General features: G+C 39.9%; 1 protein-coding gene and 1 long non-coding RNA gene across 5 annotated transcripts in view; one reads left to right on the top strand and one right to left on the bottom strand.

Moving 5' to 3' along the window:
• The first annotated feature begins 9,816 nt into the window (after nucleotides 1-9,816).
• LOC118846432 lies at nucleotides 9,817-14,351 on the top strand. The gene is made up of 3 exons (XR_005010193.1): nucleotides 9,817-9,903; nucleotides 13,181-13,304; nucleotides 14,265-14,351. It is a non-coding gene; the product is annotated as an uncharacterized LOC118846432 (long non-coding RNA).
• The window catches only part of TNIK (TRAF2 and NCK interacting kinase), a 436,634-nt gene continuing 426,621 nt past the window's right edge, over nucleotides 11,780-21,792 (bottom strand). For all 4 annotated transcript variants that reach the window (XM_036754967.1, XM_036754966.1, XM_036754965.1 and 1 more), the window contains 5 exons: nucleotides 21,659-21,759; nucleotides 18,272-18,421; nucleotides 16,852-17,011; nucleotides 16,476-16,615; nucleotides 11,780-14,388 (listed from right to left, as the gene is read on the bottom strand). In XM_036754967.1, coding sequence (XP_036610862.1) covers nucleotides 14,305-14,388; nucleotides 16,476-16,615; nucleotides 16,852-17,011; nucleotides 18,272-18,421; nucleotides 21,659-21,759 — 635 coding nt within the window. In that variant the 3' untranslated portion in view covers nucleotides 11,780-14,304. The remainder of the gene's footprint in view (nucleotides 14,389-16,475; nucleotides 16,616-16,851; nucleotides 17,012-18,271; nucleotides 18,422-21,658; nucleotides 21,760-21,792) is intronic.

Consider the following 21,792-nt stretch of genomic DNA (forward strand, 5'->3'; position numbering starts at 1 on the left):
TGGGGAGTTACAGAGATGGTGAGTGGGAGCTTAGTGCAGTCCATTGTTACCCCCTTTGAAAAATCAAAGATCAGTAAAATTGATCTGACCGTGGTTTCCAGGGCAAGAGGAAGAGCTGTCCAGTGGGGCAGAAGGAAATCCCTGGCAGGGCTGATGGCAAGATTCCCTTGCTGGGTTGCCTCTGATTCTTGGTTTTCTGGTGGTGGCTGGATGGGTGGAGAAACATGGTCTGAGGGCATCTAGATAGCTTTCAAGAAACCTCATCATCTATGGGTCTCAGTTTTCTCCTTTCTTAACATTAACAAAGTCCTGTCAGTTCTGACATTCTATGTGTCTTCTCACCATTGCAATTTAACATTTATCACCATGTCTTAAACAGAGTAAACACTAAATAAAGGCATTTTGAATTTCACTGGCTGACTCAGATGATCTTTCCTGCTTACTCCATTGAGTCGTGGGCAATGGGCTCAGTTCTCCTTGGGAAGAGAGGGTTCCCCCTTCTCCACTCCACTGAACTGGAAGGCATCCTTCCTACAACATGGAATAAGTCACACTAGGTCTTCACCATTCATAGGATGGAGGGCTGATCACTCATGGCAAATTCTATTGACAGCTGTGCATGTAAGGCAATTTCTCCAGGGGGACCATCCCAAATGAATTAATCATGGCGCAATTCACCCAAAATGGAAACACTCTGCTACATTTGGAAGATTTTTGTTTGAGACTTCTGAATTATCTCAGGTTAAATTGCCTATTCAAATTCCTGAACCATTCAGTCAGGATGCAAAACAATCCCAACACATCACAGGGTCTTTTTCTTTGGCAAGTTTGTCTTTCATGTCTGTGGGTTAATCATTTGCTAGCTGTTTGCAGTTTCCTATCACCCCCTTTGATACATATTTCTTCCACCATGTGCCCTGCCAGGGTAAATGGTTGTTGTAAAAGATGTGACCAAATATCCATAGGGTGAGAGCTGGAATGAATTTCGTAACTCTTCTAGTCAGCTCTTCACTTTACAGATGAGGAAACTGAGGCACCCAGAAGGAAAGTTTTTAACTCAAGGTCATATAGGCATTCAAGCTGAGGTTGTCTGACTCCAACTCAATGTTCCTCCAATGTCCCATGCTACCATCATAGTTTTTTTGGTTGTTTTTAAGTTTAGTGTGTTTTTTACTAATAGGTAACCAATAAAAAAGAACTCAGGTCAAATGTAGGTTCAAGTGTCAGCTGCTTACTAAACACTAACATGTTCCAGGAATGTACCGACAAGCAGATATGGGTAAACCAATGATCCTATCAGCCTTCCTTTTCCTCTTACCGTCCCCAGGAAGATTAGCCCCTGATATTTACCTATCGGATTCCTTCTGTAGAAATCCAGATGTCTCTTTACTGTGCTAACCTGTCTCTAGGAGCACTGGAAGTAGGAACTGCTGTTTCACGAATGGAGATGTGGAAGCCTGAAAAGGGGGACTTGATGCTTAGACCAATCACTAGCGAGAGAACATGAGTCTCTTCTCACTAGACTATTTCTCTAGTGAGTCATCCTAGGATTGAACTGGTTCCAAGCAGTTCCCTACCTCAGCTAGAGAGCTGGAGAAGAAACAGAGACAAAGATATACTCTGTGTTTTCTCCCACCTAAGTACCCTGGATGATGAACAATGTTTCAGCTTCTGTATCCTAATTATTGCCGCAGCAGAGAAACTCAAACTAATGTTAGAGCTGATCCTTTTGTATCCGCCAAAAGCATCCCGCCTGACTCATTTGCTGCACTGACTGCTCCCAGATTCTCTCCAAGGGAGATTTCGCTTTGCAGTTTTAATCTATTAACTAACTTTGTGCTCCAGAGGAAGCTTCCTGGTAGGCAGAGTAACTCTGGGAAGGTGTCTTGCCCTGGAAGCTTACTCTTTTGGATAATGTTTCACCTTTGTAAGTGAAGGATGGAGAGGGGGTAGTGGGTCTCTCCCCCTCCCACCCCCTCCACTGGAGGTCTTTGAGTACTTGTACATTGTACATAGGGTCTTTTCCAGGTGTAAGCTGGACCACTGAGGTGCCCTCAAACTCCGAGGTTGTCGTCATTGGACCTCTGACCTTCCTGGGCCCTTTCGGCCATATTGTTTTAGGAAAGAATATAATAATACATCTTAAGTTGCTTTTTCACATTTCACACTAGCAAGGAACCAACATGCAAATGGATCCTAGAAGGATGTAGCCAGTATTTGGTCTTATGACCATCTTATTTAGAGTCCTGAAACATTTGAGTAAGAAAGAACTGGAGAAAAGAGTCATGCAGTCACAGTTCCATGTCATGCATGGACTCCTGTGGTTTAGCATCATCAAGTTAGAATCACCTTGCGTGACTCTCAGGCCAGTGATCTTAATGTCCAACAATTAAATTGTCTTTGGCTTTCCCTCCAGGTTCAATGTTTCTGAGGTTGACCTCTACCATTTTCTTGCTTTGGGGATGAAATAGGATTCCTCATTGAGCTGAGAATTTTTTTTTTCTTCCCATACTCTTTGCATCTCTTATGATTTGTGCCAGATGTGATTTCTTATTTTGATGTTAAACCCTGAACCTTTAATGAGAGCTATCCAATTTTTTCAGCTTAGTTTTTATATCGCATTTAGTTAAGCATAGGCTGTGTTGATGAAAAGCATTTCCAAGTTAGTAATAGAACTTAGAGGTTGCAGATTTCATCCATATATGGAAAATTCCTGAACGTTTTTTCCGGGTGTGATTGAGATCTTCAGTGGAAGACTCTTCTCCCCATTCTCTTCTCTTTAATTATTGAATTGCAGAGGTTTAATACTTTATGAAATATACAGAAATATTTTGTGTTTTCTATATTAAGATGGATCAATGTGTAGAAATGTATGACTTCTAGTAATAGTCTGAATGAATTGGTTGGAAAAGTTCATTTTTAATATCCTCCCCCTACCAAGCTGTTAGTACTGCCCCCTCTCCACCATTACAGGTATATTGTTTTTGAGTTGTGTCTGACTCTTTGTAACCCTGTGGACCCTAACATGCCAATGCTGTCCATGAGATATTCTTGGCAAAGATACTAGAGTAGTTTGTTATTTCCCTCTCCAATGCAAACAGTTGTGTCCAACTATTTGTAACATCATTTGAGGTTTTCTTGGCAAAGATACTGGAGTGGTTTGCCATTTTCTTCTCCAGCTCATATTACAGATGAGGAACTGAGGAAAATAGAGTTAAATGTCTTGCCCAGGGTCACACAACTAGCATCTGAGACTCGATTTAAACTCATGTCTTTCTGACTCCAGGCCTGGTGCTCTGTCCATGGAGCCATCACTTTTCTGTATGCAAGCTGTATTCCCGATAGTGTAAGGCCCTTCAGGGAAGGGACTATTTCTTTTCTTTTTTGAGTTTGTATCCTCAGCATATCCTACAATGCCTCAGGTACATTAGGTGTTCATGTGCAGGTTTCGTTCAAGTAAATTGAACACAGGCAAAACCAAAGTTGTGCATTTGGGATGAAAGAAAACAGTCCTTGGTATACGGTAAGCACTTAATAAATGCATCTTTATCCACTCAACAGGACACACTGATCTGAATGCTCCACCCTTAGGCTGAGACCCCACGTGTACTATCAGGGTTGTCTGCCACTGCCACCATGTGATAGGATCTCTGTTCCCAATATTGATGTCCAACTTCCAAACCAAACTCTTGAGATTTTCAGGCCCTGTGGACTCCAATGACCAGGATCAGAATTAAGGTTCAAGACCAGAAGGATGTGCCTCCCCATTCTACTGATATAGGGCTCATCTCATTTGTTTTCCTTCCTTCACAGTAGCTTGAGAGCAGAGCTGTTAAAGAAGAATTTTTGGACCTGGGGCAAAGCTGTGAGAGCTCACCCTTTGGTGAGACTAGATACAATCACCGGGGGGAGGAAGTACTCCCCTAGAAACTGCTGTTGGGACCCATTAAACATCAATGCCTTTGGAGCAAAGCTCCAGTTGACCAGCTCTAATTAATGCTCTGGGGTAGCTAGGTGGTACAGTGGATAGAGTGCCAGGCCTGGGTCAGGAAGACTCATCTTCCTAAGTTCAAATATGGACTCAAACTGGGCAAGTCACTTAAACGTGTTTGCCTCAGTTTCCTTATCTGCAAAATGAGCTGGAGAAGGAAGTGGCAAACCATTCCAGCATCTTGGCCAAGAAAACCCTAAATGGGATTATGAAGAGTTGGACACGACTGAAATGACTGAACAGAAGTTTAAACTCTATTTCAGAAACTGGCGAAGTTCATTGCAAAGTTCAAGACAGCCAGAGATTTCCTTTTCCTGAAGAGCTGAGACATCCTCATTTGCTCAGCACACATTTATTAGGTACATATGATAAACATTCTACTCATTTTACAAAATATGTCAGAATTTCAACATTAGGTGGATCCACTTTGTTAGTGGGCAGATACTGCAGGAGTCTTTATTTTAGGTAGCAGATGGATTAAATCTCAAATATTTTTTTTTCCAGATTGTAAGAACCTATGATTTTATGTGCCGGGCACAGCACCTGATTAAGACTGAAATAGGTTGCTGTGGTTTGGCACAGTCTGCACTTGCAGGGGAATGCACCCAGAAAGGGATTTGTAGTGAATTTGAATTGGAGCTTTGACATTTTCAACTTCAAAGACATTCTGTATTAAGAAGTCTAATGATGGAAAAAAGCCTTGTAATTGACCAAGTCCCTTATGATAGAGTTCAGATGTGCAAGGAAGACTTTCTTATTTCTTCTGTTGCTATGGGATGAAATTGGACACCAACCAGCCTTCTAGCATTGCCACTGATTTACCATGACACTGCTAAATGTAAGGACTATTTTCAATTTCACAATAACTTCATCACTGTTTAACTTTGAGAAATTGGCAACAAATCTCTCTTCTGCAGCCTTGAGGGCCATTTTGCTTGATTGACTCCCAAGGACATCTTGGGAGTGTATGTGAATTTTCGCCTTACTCATCTGGTGTTTTGTTCATTTTCAGATCAAAAATAAGAACCTTCCATTCCTGGGAGGAGGGACTGTAGGTTAGGGGCAGAGTAATGGGTTGCCATGGATTCCAAGCTCAATTAATCAGTTTCTACATTAGCTTACTGAATGAATCTGTAAATGTTTCCTTGGTCACAGAGTGGGTATAAGATTGCCCTGGTTGTGTGTGCCCACTATGACCTGGCCACAAGGCTGAGAAGGAAGGCCATGGTTTTTGTTGCTGCTCATCCTGATCACATTTGTCAAAATGACACCAGAACAATTGAGTTCCAGTTCTATGGCCCTGCTCTTCTAGCTGAGGTACCCAGAAGCACAATGTCTCATCTTTTGGTGCTGGTTTAATCCAACTATGGGTTTAGTTACTTATCAGGAAAGCATGCCAGGATCCTTTGCGGTCAAAAACAAAACTATGAATTAAATATCATGTTTAGAAACTTTGATGATGCCCCATAATGGGAATTTCCTTGGAAGTTAACTTTCAGAAAAGCCCAATAAGTCAAACCAAAACACTTTGGCCAACAGGGTGAAAGGGACCAACTTCAAAGGAAGCTAATGGTCAAAGTATGTCCAAGAACAAGTCTTTGTGCACATGAAGATTAGAACTCTGGGGATCCATGTTGTTATGCATCCAGGTCTGTTAAATGGCCACCTCAGAATCTCTTTCAACCTTTTTGTTTCAATTCTTTCCTCTGGTACTACTTACCATTTAAGTTTTTTTCCCTTAAGAATTTGAAGCGAGGTTTCATGCATGGAAATACAAGTGAGTCCAGAAAGGGAGGGTAGCAGGGGAAAAAGCCCTGCGTTTGCAGTCAGTAGACATCTGGGTTTTCTACCTCTCACATAATCACACAACTGCTATAAGCCTCAGTTGCACTTATGTGTAAAACAGATTATATAGCACTTGCCTCACAGGCCCTATGAGATAATATATATGAAGTGCTTTGCAAGCTTTAACGTACTTATGTAAAATTTCCCAGTTCCTCTTAGGTGTCCCCTTTTTCTCCTTGGGAAAAAATGACTTGGCCAAAGAGGATCCTAACCATGACTGCTGCCTGCAAGACCTAGCTCTGGCAGTGGGTATGTATCACCCTACAATGCAGTGCATGCATCATGAGACAAAGAGTGTCAATAGGGCAAAGGAGGACCGTTCTCTGCCAGGTTGCTTAATGTTCCATTCGTTTGTCTTCTGGTTTATTTATTTTTTTAAGAGATATTTCTTTTATTGACTTGACAAGGAAAATACAAGACCAAACAAAATTAAACTACAGAGTGTTTCCCTTATAGGAATCAAGAGAACAATGACTTCATGTGAAAATTTCCTACATTGTCATTTCATGCAACACACATTCAGTATAACTGAATATATACAGGCTTCTGTGGCCCACGGAGTCCTCAGAACTGGATTAAAGACATATATTAGCCCAAAACATTGTGGGCTTTCTCAGTAGTAGCTTATTTGGAGCTTCTTTCACAGGAGAAAATTTTTGCTTTTGTTTCTTCCTTGTTTCAGAAATGCTTGTATTTTAATCCAAGTGCACAGATCAGACAGTGAAAATAAACAAAATAAAAATACCCCTCTTCTTAATAACTCTACAGTTATAGGGTCTCTCTGACAACTTAAAAAAATGAATCATTCTTTATAAAAGCCCTAAAGAGATAATTGGGAATACTAAGTCTCTGAAGACCTTATTTTCCTCTAAGCCATGACAACAAGGTCAAGGATCCAGGAAACAGTGGTTTCCAAAACGGTATTACTGACACTTTCCCATTGAAAAATCTACACAGTTTTTGTAATTGAGAAAAGCAATCTAAAACACCCCACAATCTCAGAGATCCTGGTACAGTATGCCCTGGACACACCAGGTAGGTACTTGCTGATGGAAAGATTTGGTGATGTTTGAAAAAAAAGTACATGTGGCTGTTCAGAAAGTCCTTTCTTTTTTTCCTCCCTAAAGGCATCTTTTGATGTGTTTTAGTCCCATCTTTGAAATAAATGAAAACCAATACACGCCTGGTCCAGGTGGTCATTACAAATGATAAATGACTTGAGATGCCAGAAAGCCTCAGCCTCACAACAGACCAAGACTTTTTGAAATACTGCTTATTACGACTTCAAATGGCATTAGAGCCTCCATGAAGAAAGTTTTCAATGACAGCCTAAAATATAGGATTATATCTGAAAAGAAAGCTCTTCATACTTCTGAGAATATTTCCAAATCCATCACCTACTGATGACAGATTGAAATTCGTGAGGAAAATTTGAGACCTATAAAATGACCCACATACATTTGAGAATTGTAGGCACAGCAGAAAGGCAGTTTCTTTATAATATTTTACATCTGGTAACAACATCTGTGTTAACATTGTAAACAAGAGATGAGTCAAATGTGCAATAATCACAATTCACTGCTTTCAGTTGTAGGATTTGCTTTAACTAATCTTTCATCTCTGTTACTTTTCCCCCTGCTGTCAGGGGGAAATGCTTATACCTGGCCGCTAAAATTTTATTTTGTTGCTACATTTGAGATTTCCTGGACAAAAAAGAGACAAAAATATAGTACTATTATTAGTCTCACCAACACCAGGATTTGGGGCGGGAAAGGTAGAGAATTAATTCAGTTTGTGGAAATGCTATGTACAAAGTCTGATTTATTACCATGAATTCAAGCTCACCTTCACTGTATAGTTGTCTAACCTTCAGAAAACTATTACAATCATATCCCCAATTTGAAAAATACCCCCAGCTCTTTCATTCAATAGGTCAACTGATCAATTTATCAATCAATAATAAGCATATATTAAGTGCCTACTATGTTCCAGGCACTTTGTTCAACTTAGGCTTTTGATATCATGTTGAACATCTGGATTTTTTGGGAAATTTCTACTCTTGGTTAAAATTTTAGGTGAAGTCAAAATGTTTCACATCTTGTAGACACAGCCTAAGATTCTGGTTGGAATTTAAACAGGCTCAAACTGTATCCAGGGGTTAAACATTTTAAAGGAATTATTATGATGATGATGTGCATCTTGACTATTTTTGGTATTTGGCAGACCAAAAATAAAGTTCTAATATAAAATCATAGTCTAATCCTGTTTAATGCTATGACAGCATTATAAAGTTCTACTTGAATCTATGGACAAATTCCCCTGAATTTTGTCATTCCATTCAAATTTAGCAGTGATTAAAACCAAGGCATCCAAGATATAGTCATGGGCCAAATTTAATCTTTCTGACCCTGGGGTGTGGGCTGGCTGAGGTCTTCATTAAAAACACATTCTACCTAACTAATTAGAGCACCCAGCCAGGAGCACAGTGGATAGATGCTGGATATGGAATCAGGAGAACTGGGAAAATCCTGCCTCTGACTTTTACTAGTTGGATGACTTTGGACAAGTCAGTTTCCTTATTTGTAAAATGAAGATGATAACATGTATTTTTCTCACAGAGTTTTGAGGTTTAAATTAGAAAATGTATATAAAATTCTTTGCAAACTATAAAAGTGCTATCTAAAGGTCAGTTATTGTAATTAAGACTTGAAAACCTTTTTGTAGCTAGCATTGTACCATTGATTGCTGCCAGGAGTCATGGTAGCAGGCTTGGATCAATTAATAACTGCCAAAATTTCCCAGGTTTTATGATTCTGAGGCTGGCTCTTTATTCACTGTACCCCAGAATCAGTAAGGCCTGGGAATAAGTTTTTCCTCTGAAATACACTAGCTGGGTTACTCTGGGCAAATCACACAACCCCTTGGGGTCCCCAGGCAATTCTAGGATTAGAAGCTGCAGAATTGTTGCTATTGTGCATGGGTAAAGAGAATCTCCTCATTGGGCATGCCCTCAAAATAATGAAATTACAGATCTGGACCAAAACACCAAATGCAGCTCGCACAAACATGGATATCTTGATAATATGGTCACTTCTGAAAAATAAAATTAGAATGCAACAGATTAGAAAATTATATTTGATCTTTTTAAATGTTCACTTTTGAGCATCAAACTTTCAGCATGTTTTACTCTTGCTAGTGCATGTATGTGTGCGAGCATGCATGTGTGTGTATGTGTTAATTTGTTTGATTTTATGCATAAGGTCTGAAAAAGACTGACTCATTTTTGATGTCGACCCATTGTCTATGTGGCCAAAGTGTATCAGCATTTCCAAGAGATACCTCAAAGTCTCAATGTGAGTGAAATCAATTGAGAATGTCAAGAGTTTGAAGTAAACATTATTTCCTAGCACAGATCCAGCCTCAGGGAAGGATTTTTTTTGGTTTGGTCAGAACATAATCTTTTCAAGAAAAAGCTATAAAATAGCTAATAATTCAGAATTATTGACCAGACCTGCACACTATATAATAGAACTAAAGGCTTTTGGAAGAGAACAGGAGAGTTCATTTTGAAACATCACAAGCTTGCTGTGAATTTATCACATATGCTTCTAGTAGCAAAAACTCGATTACACTCTCATGATCAATTGGTAATTGTAGCTTGCTCTCTCTCTTTTTTAAAGCAACACGACACATCTCACATAAATTTGAAAGCAATTAGCACATATGCAAGGGAAGCCTTTAAAAACAGACTCTCAAGGGCAGAACACTGTTAGCACAAGAAGTTCTCCCACACACTGGAAATGGAACGACAGTAACTGGTATACAGGATGGGAAAAGCAGCCATAATAAATCTCTCAAGAACTTCACAGAATGGGAAGTCAGACCATAGCCACATTTCTTTGTGGGGGCAAACAAATAAAAACAAAATGGTGATTGCCTAATGTGAAACTTCTGTCTCTTACTCCCATCTAGTGCACATGAAGAACCAAGAGACACCAAATCATTGATGGAAAGGAGTGAGGCATGGACAAGTCACAGGAGCAGATGGAAAACGACTAGTGATCTTGGTATGATCTTGGGAACCTGGAGTTTCGAATTTTCTTTTATAATGTATTGTTAATATAAAATATGTTAGGGAGTGATCTTGGAAAATGAGCTTATGGGTGGCTTGAGTGCAAGAAAAAAAAGCCCCTTGAGGTATTCAATGTTATTCATCATGGGAATCTTGTGTAACAAACAGATTTGAGCCCTCTTTGAGAATCTCCTAAGTCTACAAAGAACAAATTCTCCAAGAAAATAATTCTCCGAGACAATCTACCCCAAATGGAGCCATCAAAATGTACTTTAAGCTTCATAAGCTCAGAAGATCCTAGCTTTAGAGTTGGAAGGGACCTGAAAGCTCATTTAGTCCAACCTCCTCATTCCACAGATGAGGAACTGAGGCCTAGGAAAGTTAAGTGACTCACCCAGGCTCATCGACAAGTGTCAGAGCCAGATTTTAAACTCAGGTCCTCTGATTACAAATGTGAATGTGACAGGGAGTATCTACTCCGTCAGATGAAGCCACTTTCCTGGTAGGTTTTATTTTACTCTTTTTTTCATTGTTACAAAGTGGGGTATATAGGGATGTGGCTTTGATGTATAAACTAAGGCATCAATAAAACACTTTTTAAAAAAATGGTGTCAGTCCTCAGAAAAAGCTGGTCCTTGCATAAGTAATGCAGCCACATCAGCCACCTTAGTGCTACTTATGTTCCAACTCTTCGATTATATCCTCAAGTCCAGTGGACTGTGTACAGGCAGCTGCAATGAAGTGAATGACATTGGCATTTAGAATGTGACCATTAAGTCTCAGAGCCTAAAATCTATGGATTGGACAGGACCTTAAAGGTCATCTTGTCCGTCAGTGCAAGAATGCCTTCTACCACATCCTGACGGGGATCACAGGACACCTGAGTGGCTTTTTAATGGACAACCGGGCAGTAAGAAATATAGCAAGCTTTTGGAATCCTACTGGTATTTACAAAAAAGAATCCTACTATTCTTTTTTATATCAAAAGAAAATTAATTCCATAAACTAACCATCAAAGTAGTGGAAAAAACTAAATATATATTATGTATACATACATATATATATTTGAGGTTTTAATTTAAGAGAATCTTTAAAAACCAAACGAATCAAGAAATATCAGGGTATAGGGTATGGTGGAATATGCCTGTAATCCCTGGTACTGGAAAGGACAAAACTAGTGAGTTGTTTGAGCTGCCCAAAACTGGCTGAAGTGTCCACACTGAGTCTGGAAGCAATATGATGAGCCACTGAAATCAAGGGGCCGCCAGGCTGCCTGGAGGTGACGACCAGGATCAATCCCTGCATCAGCCACTGAATTGTCTAGCCTGGTCAAGATAGGGAGAACTAGTCTTAAAAAAAGTCACATGGGGAAAATCTTGAGTCATTCTTCAAGGGAGCCACCATGCTGCCTAAGAAGGGGTAATACAGCCCAGGTTGGAAGGAGAACAAGCCAAAGCTTCCATGTAGGTCTGCAATGGGGTCAGGCCTGTTAGTATCTCACCCAGTCTGGGTACAATAGAGAGACCTAATCTCAAAAACATAAAAAGAAAAAAAGAAAGAAAGAAAAAGAGAGAGAGAATGTTCTTCAATGAGCCAGGCCCCAGGGTCTCTGAGTCAGGAACTCAGTTCCAATGGAAGAAGATAAAATTTTAATTGTCTAAACGAGCATGGGCTCTATGAAAATTCTTTAAATGACCTAAGGGTAGGGGAGAGGACATACTGGTCGGGGGATCTGAGAGTCATGGGACTTGTCTATAGTTAGCACCCAGTGGAAAGTCCAGCACTTATAACACAGTGCCTTGTGCATCCTAAGTGCCTCATCGAGGTTGCTGAATGGAAAAGTCTCGGTACAAAAATATAATAGGCATGGCTCGATGTTGAACTCGTGTGTTTTATTGTTGTTGGCACCAGAAAAGCTCAGGTCCTATTTTATGTTCATGTACATACTTGTAAACACGACTGCATGAATAATTTTCTCATGGTTCTGTTTCAATGAATCTAGGTTTGAAAAAATACATTCACAAACTACCTTATGTTTAAACACAATGATTCCCTTTTATTTCTTAACTGTACCCAAAGACCCACAATAAAAAAATCATTTAAAGCTGTGAGTTCCGAACTTGTCGCTTAGGAAAAAAAATATATATCCATTTGCAACATAATTCAAGAAGCCTCTGATTTAAAATACACAGCAGCAATATAAAGAGCTGGTGGCAATCCTAGCCAGTGTTGAGACCAAGCTCACTGTTCCTTCTTCACAACAGTGTCTAACAGTCAGAATACTTGCTAAGTTCAATCAGAAAAGTTATTGCTGAATTTGTTGCACTGGACTGGTGTGAGTAGTCCAAATGAGCATTGGAGAATTGCGCTGATTTTGGAAATCCCAAATGAGGACACCTCCGTGATCAATCAGAGAGAGTCCTTCATTCAATTTCTTTCCAAACCAAAGGTAAATGAATTGGGCACCTTGGCCCTTCAGAATTACTTTACAATGGAATATCAATGTTCTCCCTCCCCTCATTCCTCCTACCCCCCAATTGTCAAACTACAGCACCACTGGGTCTCTGATTTGTATTTTGTTCTCATTCACAGCTCATCCAGCTGCTCATTTATTTTAGGCAAAATCTTTAGAATGATAGGTTCAGCAATCCATTACTGTAACTGTTATGATCTCTTGGGAATAAATGCCATTAATTTTTTTTCATTATTCAAGGATTCAAATTTGATCAACTACTGTTTTGTTTTCTGAAATTATTAAATACACCTGAGATTGCCAAATGAGCTCTCTATATGTCTCCTGGAGATAACACTGCTGTGATGAACAGCAAAACAAAAACAAACAAAACGAGGTAGGTTAAAACAGGAAGCGCAACACAGGTATCGTTATGCAACACCTTGAGACCACAGGCAGCCATGCTTGTAGCTAGTAAACAAACAAACCAAAAAATCCGAGACACTCACGTAAAAATGGAAATCATTGGAGTAAGTTTATAAGGACACAATTCAACCTGAACTAAATACATACATATTTCTGCACAGATGTTGTTCACTGTATGTTGGGTAATTTAGAGGAAGGTAAAATGATTTAGGGTCTCAGAATTTTGGCCAAAACCCTGCTTCCAAGTTCTGTCACTTCTGGGCCTCATGATGCCTGCTTTTTCTCAGGTTGTCTTTTTTTTTTCTCACCAACCCAGAGAGACTATAGGCAGCTCAGAAGCTTTTACTTGATTTTTGTTTGTTTGTTCATTTAAAGTCACAGTTTTCATCTCTAGAAAGTGGCACCCACAGAAGAAAGAGATGGGGTAGACCAAAACCAAGCTGTCACCCACACCTCAATTTCCCCGGCAGGATTGGGATACACCAACCAAAGTCCAGGCAAAATGATGCCTAAGCCAGGTGAGCTCTTAGCCCAAGAGGATTTGTGCATTCTTGTAAATATCATAGCATATTTTTTCCAAAAGCTCTTCTTTCTTTCTCTGAAACCCATTTGCCCTCCTGGTCTTTTGCCCTAACCTGTTGCATAATCAAGCTGTGGGAAAAAGATGTGCTAAAGATTCCCTCCATCTCCAGAGCCAACTCAACCATGTGGCACTACTACCCCATCAACACGCACCATTATGTAAGGTCCATATGCAAATATGGACTGACAGACTGACAAAAATGGTAGTTGATTTATTAGTCTAAGGCTAGTAGCTTAGCCATTTAAAATCTATTTCCCAAAAGAGGGGAAAACTAGTATTTTTCTTCTCTTTTTAAAAATTCATTAACTAGTTGCTGTCAAAAAGCAACCTTTAGGTTGGTGAAGGCAAAAGATTGCTAAAATTACCCAGCTATACAGTTATGGCCTTCAGAGGAGAGAGATAAGGTACATTGATTGTGCTGTCTCTCACCACGCAAAATTGGTAATTTTACAACATTCTGCATACTTAATGCTAGCAGGCAGACAGAATCCAAAGAAGATTCATTTTTCTCAACACCATTTTCTTCCCCATTCGTATAAAGTAAGGGACCGAGAATTTTTTTAAAAGCAAAGTGTCATAACCCATTGTAACACAGCAGAATAAAAGACCACACAATGTTTACATCCCTAGCGCTGAAGCGCTCATGGTCCATCTCTGGTCAGAGACAGCGCGGCATTCTTGGGGCTCTCCGAGAAATTCCTGCCTCTTGTCTCTCTCTCTCTTTCTCAAACAGGTTGCAACAATGAAGGATGGACTGTATTGGGTGGGAAAACAGGGTGCGAGAAGGGAAGGGAGAGTTGGGAGTGGAGGAAGGGGGAAGCAGTGTGTTCAACCAAGCCTTCTGTATCTGCCTCTAGACTGGCATAAGTCCACACGTGTCATGTTCTTTTAATAGAGAAACAACGCCATGATGACGAGAGCCAAGTGTTCATCTGCTACCAGTTCATCATGGAATTTCTGTTGAGGGTCATGAAAAACACTTGGCTACTTCCTCCAGATCGCACGGATGCAAAAAATACCTGTTTGAAATTAAAAAAGAATTAGTTCAATCACATGGCCTTTTTAATTTTCTCTTTTTCAACCGTCCATCCATTTTCCTCTTACATGTTTTATCCTTGTTATTATGTATCAGTTTTTAAGACTCAACGATCAATGTTTATAAAGTGCCATGTGATACAGTGCAGGATAGAAATGCTTTTGCTTTCATAAGTTTATCATCATCATCATTTTTATTATCAGTATCATTTTTAGGCCAAGTGATTGGCGTTGAAGGGACTCTCTTTTTAGAGAATGGACCTTGTAAAATCCCCTTTTGTAGGAGGGTTTAGACTTTCAAAAAGTTATGTGGAGTGCTTATATGATGTGTGGGAATTCTAGCTTCAGACCCTCAAATGATGTATTCCTTTAATGAGGGCCATAGGCTACCTGGGATGAGCGCTCTGACCGAACAGGAAACTCTAAATTTAATAGTTATTAAAGACATTCAACTTCAGAGTTCAATAATTGTGCTGCACATCAAGAAAATTAAATATCAGGGTAGCTAAGGGTCAGCTTCTGGCCTTTCAGTGGATACTGGCATACTAGGTGCCATCTGGAATATAGGACATGCAGGCAGGAGGCTGCCAACCCATTTTGCTGGGGGAAAGGTAGTAAAAGTTTTGGTTGCTACCATTCATTTCAATGAATAACTTGTACCAGCAAACAAGTATCCTTAGCCTACACAGGGACTTTTTGTAAGGTTCCTCTCATATCAAAGACAGCAACAGCTGGCTTCTCCAAAGCACTGGAAAGTTAAGGAGGGTACTGTCCATGGTCATACTAACTTCTCCCCTAATAGGAAATTTCTATTACCTAAGGAAGGCAACTTTTTGTAGAATATCATATACCATAATTCTGGAATTCTAAGTTCTATGTGTCTCATGGTAGATGCCTGGCTTCCATACCCCAAGGCCCAGTGGCTGGTATGGTGTCAATCAAATCCTAAAAGGTGGGCCTATCTTGGACAAGTTTCTGGGATCTGTCTTGGTCAGATTGTCAGAACTCACTAGAAGTCTGGCTCAAATCAAGCTCATCCCTGGTTTCAAGAGAGCTTGAATTGGTTCTGAGTCTTCGCTAGGTGTTTGGGTCACTTCTAGAGCAGGTTTGAACCTTGAGAGTGCCTTGGCAAGCAACCCTGGAAAGACCCTTCTGAACCATTCCAAACCACAACGGACATATTCACGGTCTGGTCTGGTCCAGAGGTGTACCCCAAAGCTTAGTCTGAGACCACACTGGATTTTGGGTGGGTGCATGACCAAGATGACTCTCTGTCCACCTCACTGATTTCTTTCCTCCATCAGCTGTTATCTGGGAAAGAACTTCAGAAATGGTTTTTGGGTAGGTCATAGCCAGTAAGAACTAATTCAAAAGTGTTAACAGCTCAGCTGATAGTAAACCTTGGCTTACCCTAAGGGGAGAGGGTAAGATAAAGTTGGCCCTGCTCCAGAAAAGTCCTTGGTAGCTACTGACCATGAATGATTAGGCTATTTTCAGTAGGACAGACTTTTCTCCTTTGTTACTTCAGAGAAGCCTTGATGGAATGATACTGGCAATGTCACTAGTCAAATTTCTAGTCATTTGTGAATGTGAATACATTTCTGGGATATGGGTGAAATAGAATTGGTCTCATTTAAAGTGTATATTCTGTACTGGAAAGTTTTTACATTTAATTGTCAAAAAAGCCATGTGATAGGTCAAATCCTGATAGTGTTTTTTAACATCTACACATGGAAATACAAAACTGGCCACCACGAGTTTGTCAGTGCTAGGCTAACTGTTCTAATTGGTCTTGAGTAACAATCCAGATCTATTTTGTGCCACGTGTGATTTATTTTATTGCTCAATGATCACTTGGCCTACAAAGCATTCCAAAACTATTTTATGTTGCTTGTATGTCACAGGGATGTGTGTATGTGTGTATTATACATTTAATTATTCACATGGATTAAATCACATTGCTTAACCATAATCTGACTAAATTGAGTTTGTAAAGGAAAAGGAAGGTTTCACAGGTACCTGGTGGTCTCTTAAAATGCAAACACTAATGCAAACGTTGAAACGGATTTACCTTATCATTTCTTTCACATAGAAACTTTAACCTTTGAGCTCGCTTATGCATAAATACTCCATCCAAATGTCCTGTTTCCACTGAACGGATCTCAATAGCTTTCTCTCCCCAGCCCATTATTTGATTGGAATGAATGTAGGCTGTCAAAAGGAATTTCCAAAACTGCATTAAAAACATTAGATGGGCAATAGCTTACAGTATCTGTTCACATTTAAACCACAAACATGACATACAATTTGCCATATACATACAGAGCGGGTCTTACAAGTATAATTTCACAGACTTTTGTGGACTCAAATGGTTGTCTCACTTTTCTTGACTTGCGTGTCAATTTGGGGGTGTAACTGTTGAAGGAGAAAAGGAAGGGTTAACCTACCCACAGAGGTGGGCATTTCTCCCCACTGGAGCACCACATCTTTAGTGATCCGGCCGTAGGTATTCACGTACACCCCCTCGTCCTCATAGCAGACGAGCATTTCCATTCCATCCGTTTTAGGTAGGATGACAATAGCGTGAGGAGTGATATTACCCTGAATCTAGAATTGAAAGAAAACATTATAATTACGTGGAGGGAGCTAAAGGCTTCAAAGAAGAAACAATCCCAAACAAAGATCCCAAGGAAATAGTAGCTATCATTTTCATTGTTTTTAGTTTTAGAACTGAAGACAGAAATTTCTTATATTTACCCCAACCCAACCATCAAGTTGTCAACTCTTTTAGGAAAGAAGAGCCTTCTCTATTGAAAAGAAGACATAGTTTTTACTGCTCAAGATGACAGGCGGAATCTAATAGTAGGATGGGATAGCAGAGGCTGACTGAAGAAACCCTGGACCAGAACATGTATGCTCAGATATCTCCCTTTCTACAATATCCAAGGCCCCTTGGGAGAGTAGATAGAGTTTTAAGTCTTGCTTCTGACACATAATACCCAAATTACCCATGGCAAGGCACTTAAATTGCTCATTGCTCTAGACAACTCTCTAAGGCTACTGAGTCATCGAAAAGGTCCTGACCTGCATTAGTAGTGAGAGTGACTTCTTCAGGAGTTCTCTATTCAAATGAAATCACAAGTACAGTCCTTATCCTCTATGTAAAGATACTGTGAAAACTACGGGGCAAACCAGAGTAGAGCAGGGATATTATCACAAGATATTTGCTATTGGACTGCAGAAAAGACACAATTCCCATTACCAACTTGGAATCAGTCATGCAATGGAACCAAAGAAAGAAGGGAACCAGAAATAACTGAGACAAGAAGGTTTTTCTTAAAAAAAGAGAAATCCTCTGCGTCCAATGACATCAATGACACCTGTCCTCTTGAAGGGAATTTCCTATGCCTATTTCTATCTATGGTTCCAAAGATGCCACACTGAGGCTGTCATACTTTCTATAATAGAACAATTCCTCAGATGGAAACACCATCTTCCAGCAGCTATAAAGATGGGCTTCCAAAAATTCAATCCAACAAGCATCTATTAAGTTATCTGCAAGGTATTCTGCTGATACTGGGGACAAAAACAAAACAAAACAATATGAAATACAGTTTCTGTCCTAAGGAGCTTATATGTTACTGATTTGATTTATACATGGGATTTAGTTAAGTAAAGGCTATTGTATCTCAGTGACTTGTTAATATGCATTAGATAAAGTATCAGAAAGAAGCATTTGATACTTGGAAAGTAGAAGCAGGCAAGATTCTGAGCAGTAATTGATAAAAAAACCCATCTCTTTAAGTATCCTGCCAAGCTGTCATATGGTCAATCTCTGCCATGCTCACAGACATTCTGTGGACTTACGTGGGACGGGATGTAGATATCATAAGAGTTTCCCGAATCTACATCAATCACGTGGAAACCAGTGTGTGATCCAAAAATGACCTTTAACCTTTGACCTTCTTCTACTGTAAGGTCGACAAGTAGGGGTTTGTGCTGGAGATCTGCAAAAGACTTTAGACAATACTTTTGTTAGTCTCCATACCACACTAACAGTGTTATTTCTACTGTTTTCTGATGGTCTAGTGGATATTAATTTTTCAGAAATTAAGGAACTAGGGTGAAGTTGATGCTAATCTTAAGCCATTTAACTCACAGGTTATCCATCTATTCATCCATCCATTGTTCAAACTGTTACTAAGTATCTACTGTGTGAAAGGTAAGGATGAATACAAGATCTGTATCCTCAAGGGCCTTGTAATTTAGTAGTGGAGCTCGGGATATAGTAACTCTGAAGAACAGTAAGAATTTTGTATGTTCTTTGCTCTTGCTATTGGACTGCAGAAAAAGACACGACTTTCATTACCGACCTGTAATCAATCACATGCAAGTTATCTCTAGAATAAACTCATCAAACAATGGAACCAATAAAAGAGGGGAACCAGAAATGATGGAGACAAGAAGGCTTTTCTTAAAAGAGAGATAGATGCCTATCAACCTGACTGTCAAACTGGAGTGGATTGGAGACCTTTAATCAATCAACAAGCATTTATTATCTATTGTATGTAATATATGCTGCATTTATGAAAACGAAAATGTAACAATTTCTGTCCTCAAGGAATTTCCATTATATCAGGACAGACAGCATGCACATGTATAAGTACATACGTAATACATAGGCCTGGCATTATGGGGGACAGGGATCAATAAAGGCTTCATGTAGAAAATAAAGATGAGCCGAGACTTGAAGGAAGAAAGATATGTTATAAGCCAGGAGGCAGAAAGGAGTATATCCTAGGCATGGGGGATGGCCAACATAGAGGGATGGACATGGGAGATGGGAGAGTCATGGATGAAGACTATGGTCAGCATGGCTAGATTGTAGAGAGGAGAAAGTAGAATAAAGGCTAGAAAAGCAGGCTGCGGGATCAGGTTGTGAAGGTTTTTAAAAGCCAAGTAGAAGTATTTTGTTTTGTCTCAGAGATTCTTGAATTTGTTGAGGAGGGAATGGACATGGGCAGACATGAGCTTCAGGAAAATCACTTTTGGAGCTGAGTGGAGGAGATATTGGAGTGGGAAAAGACTTGAGGAAGGGCAACCAGTTAGGAGGATATTACAATAGTCCAGGTAAGAAGCAATGGGGGCCTGAACTGGGGTGGAGACTGTGTGAGCAGTGCAAAGGGGAAGGATGTGAGGAAAGCAGTGATTTGTTCATTGATTATATAGGTGAGATGAGGGTGACTGAGGAAGGGAGGATAATACTGAGGATGAGAATGTGGGAGACTGGAAGGATGGTGGTACCCTTGTCAGAAATATGGAAGTTTAGAAGAAGGGACTGGGTTTTGGGGAAAAGATAGGGATGTTCAACATGTTGAATTTAAGATATCTAAGGGAAATCCATATGCAAATATCCTGTAGGCAGTTGATGATGTGAGACTGAAGTTTAGGAGAGAGTTAGGGGACCTTGAGTGACAAAGTTTTGTGTACCAGGATTTTGCCAGATAGCACGAACATACTCCCTTCAGGTGCCCATCCTTTAAGTACTGTTTGATTGTTCTAGCAAACACGTTCCAGAACTTTCTTCTCTAAAAGCAGTAATATGGTGGCAAGGGGATGGGAAGAGAGGGAAAGGAAAGCCCATTTCTGCTGACAAATGTACCTTTTGATTACATTGCTAATGAGCCATCTGTGTCAGGGGGACATGTGAAAAATGGGGTGACTCAGCACAGAGGAGTTCCCCCACATCAGCACAAGAAGCCCTAGCGCCTACATGAGCAAAAGAAGAAAAAAAAAAGAATAGACAGCTCAGAGTGGGAAAAATGTTGGGGAGGGGATATGAGAGAATGAATGAACATCTGCCATTATCCAATGCCAGAGCTCCCCAAACAACAAGGCACCTGAAAGGACCAGTCTCCTTTCTACTAGCACATTTAGCCTTTAAAAGTCTGCTTGAACGTGAACCCTATAAATTGTTCAGTCCAACCAGTTCAACCACAGTTAGTGTAGACCCAACCAATGTTGAAAATGAAAGCAAATTAAAACTGCAAGGGAAAAAAGGATGAAAATAAGTTTCCAAAGAACAAACTCATTTCCACCAGCAAACATAATTAGAATTTTTTGAAAGAAGTTCGGCATTTTATTAAAAAAGCAATATGGATATATATGAGGTCTACTGGTGTAAGGTAAGAGACCTACAACCACGGGTTGACTCTTGGCTCCTCCACTTACTGTAAGACCCTTCAGTAAAGCATCTCACCTCTTTGTCCTTCAATTTCCTCATCTGCAAAATGACAGGGGTAGACTAGATGACTTAGAAGGCCCCTTCTAGCTTTGAACCTGTGATCCTTTATAAAATGAATTAGTTGAATTAAGAGAATCTTTACTGAACAGAGAAAGGCTTCATGAAGATGCTTTCAAAACTCATCTGAAGCCTTCGATTTACTTCAGCTGAAGTACCTTTTTTCCTTAATAATCCCAGAACTGCAGAATGTTAGAAGATGACGGGATCCTAGACACTTTATGATTTAGATGTGGAAATCAAAGGAAAGAGAAAACAAGCCACTCGCTCAAGGTCACCCAGCTAATTAGATGTAGAGCTAGGAATGTGGTCTCCTGATTCTCTGTCAGCCTCCTTTGAACCACACCACGCTGCTCTTAGGGGAGCAGTGTTCCATTTGGCACACTCGGCCATGAATAACAACTTTTCGCATTCAGTGAAAAGTGATGCTTGGTAAAGTCACCACTGAATTTGCAGTCTGAGAATCTGAGTTCAAATCCCAACTCTCTTCCATATAGCTGCGCAACTTGGGACAGGTTTGCCTCACCCCTCTGCACCCCAGATTCTTCATCTATCAAAGGAGAAGGTTGGATCAGAATATTTCTCAAGCCTTTCCAGTACCAACTTCAATGACTTTATTTATACATTTCTGGAGAAGTTGAAGGACAGGCATTTTTCTTGCTCACAGACATGGACACACATTATAAATTTTGTTTGGGGATCATAGGGTTACTTAGAAGAGAAGGGTATTAAGGAGATATCATCTTGGTAAAATTTTCAGTATGTCAAAGGGCTTTTAAAAGTAACAAATCTGTCCTAAAAAGTAACCCTACACTTGCTAAATCCATATAGTAGATATGGAAACAATGGCACCCGGCATGGAAGGCAGCCTCTGCATCTTATACAAAGAGGAGGTTACTGTTAGACACGTGAGACAAAAGATCAGTCTAATTGGTAATGATGTTACCACTTACCTTAAATGCCATGAACTTGTGGTATGGCTTAGGAGCCCACGCATATATTTCCACAGCATTCTTCAAGGCAATCACCAAGAATTTGATCCGTTCATATTTCACTAAAATTGAAAAAAAGCTACCATGAGTAAAAG

This window comes from Trichosurus vulpecula, chromosome 4, assembly GCF_011100635.1.
Source record: "Trichosurus vulpecula isolate mTriVul1 chromosome 4, mTriVul1.pri, whole genome shotgun sequence".
NCBI lineage: Eukaryota > Metazoa > Chordata > Mammalia > Diprotodontia > Phalangeridae > Trichosurus > Trichosurus vulpecula.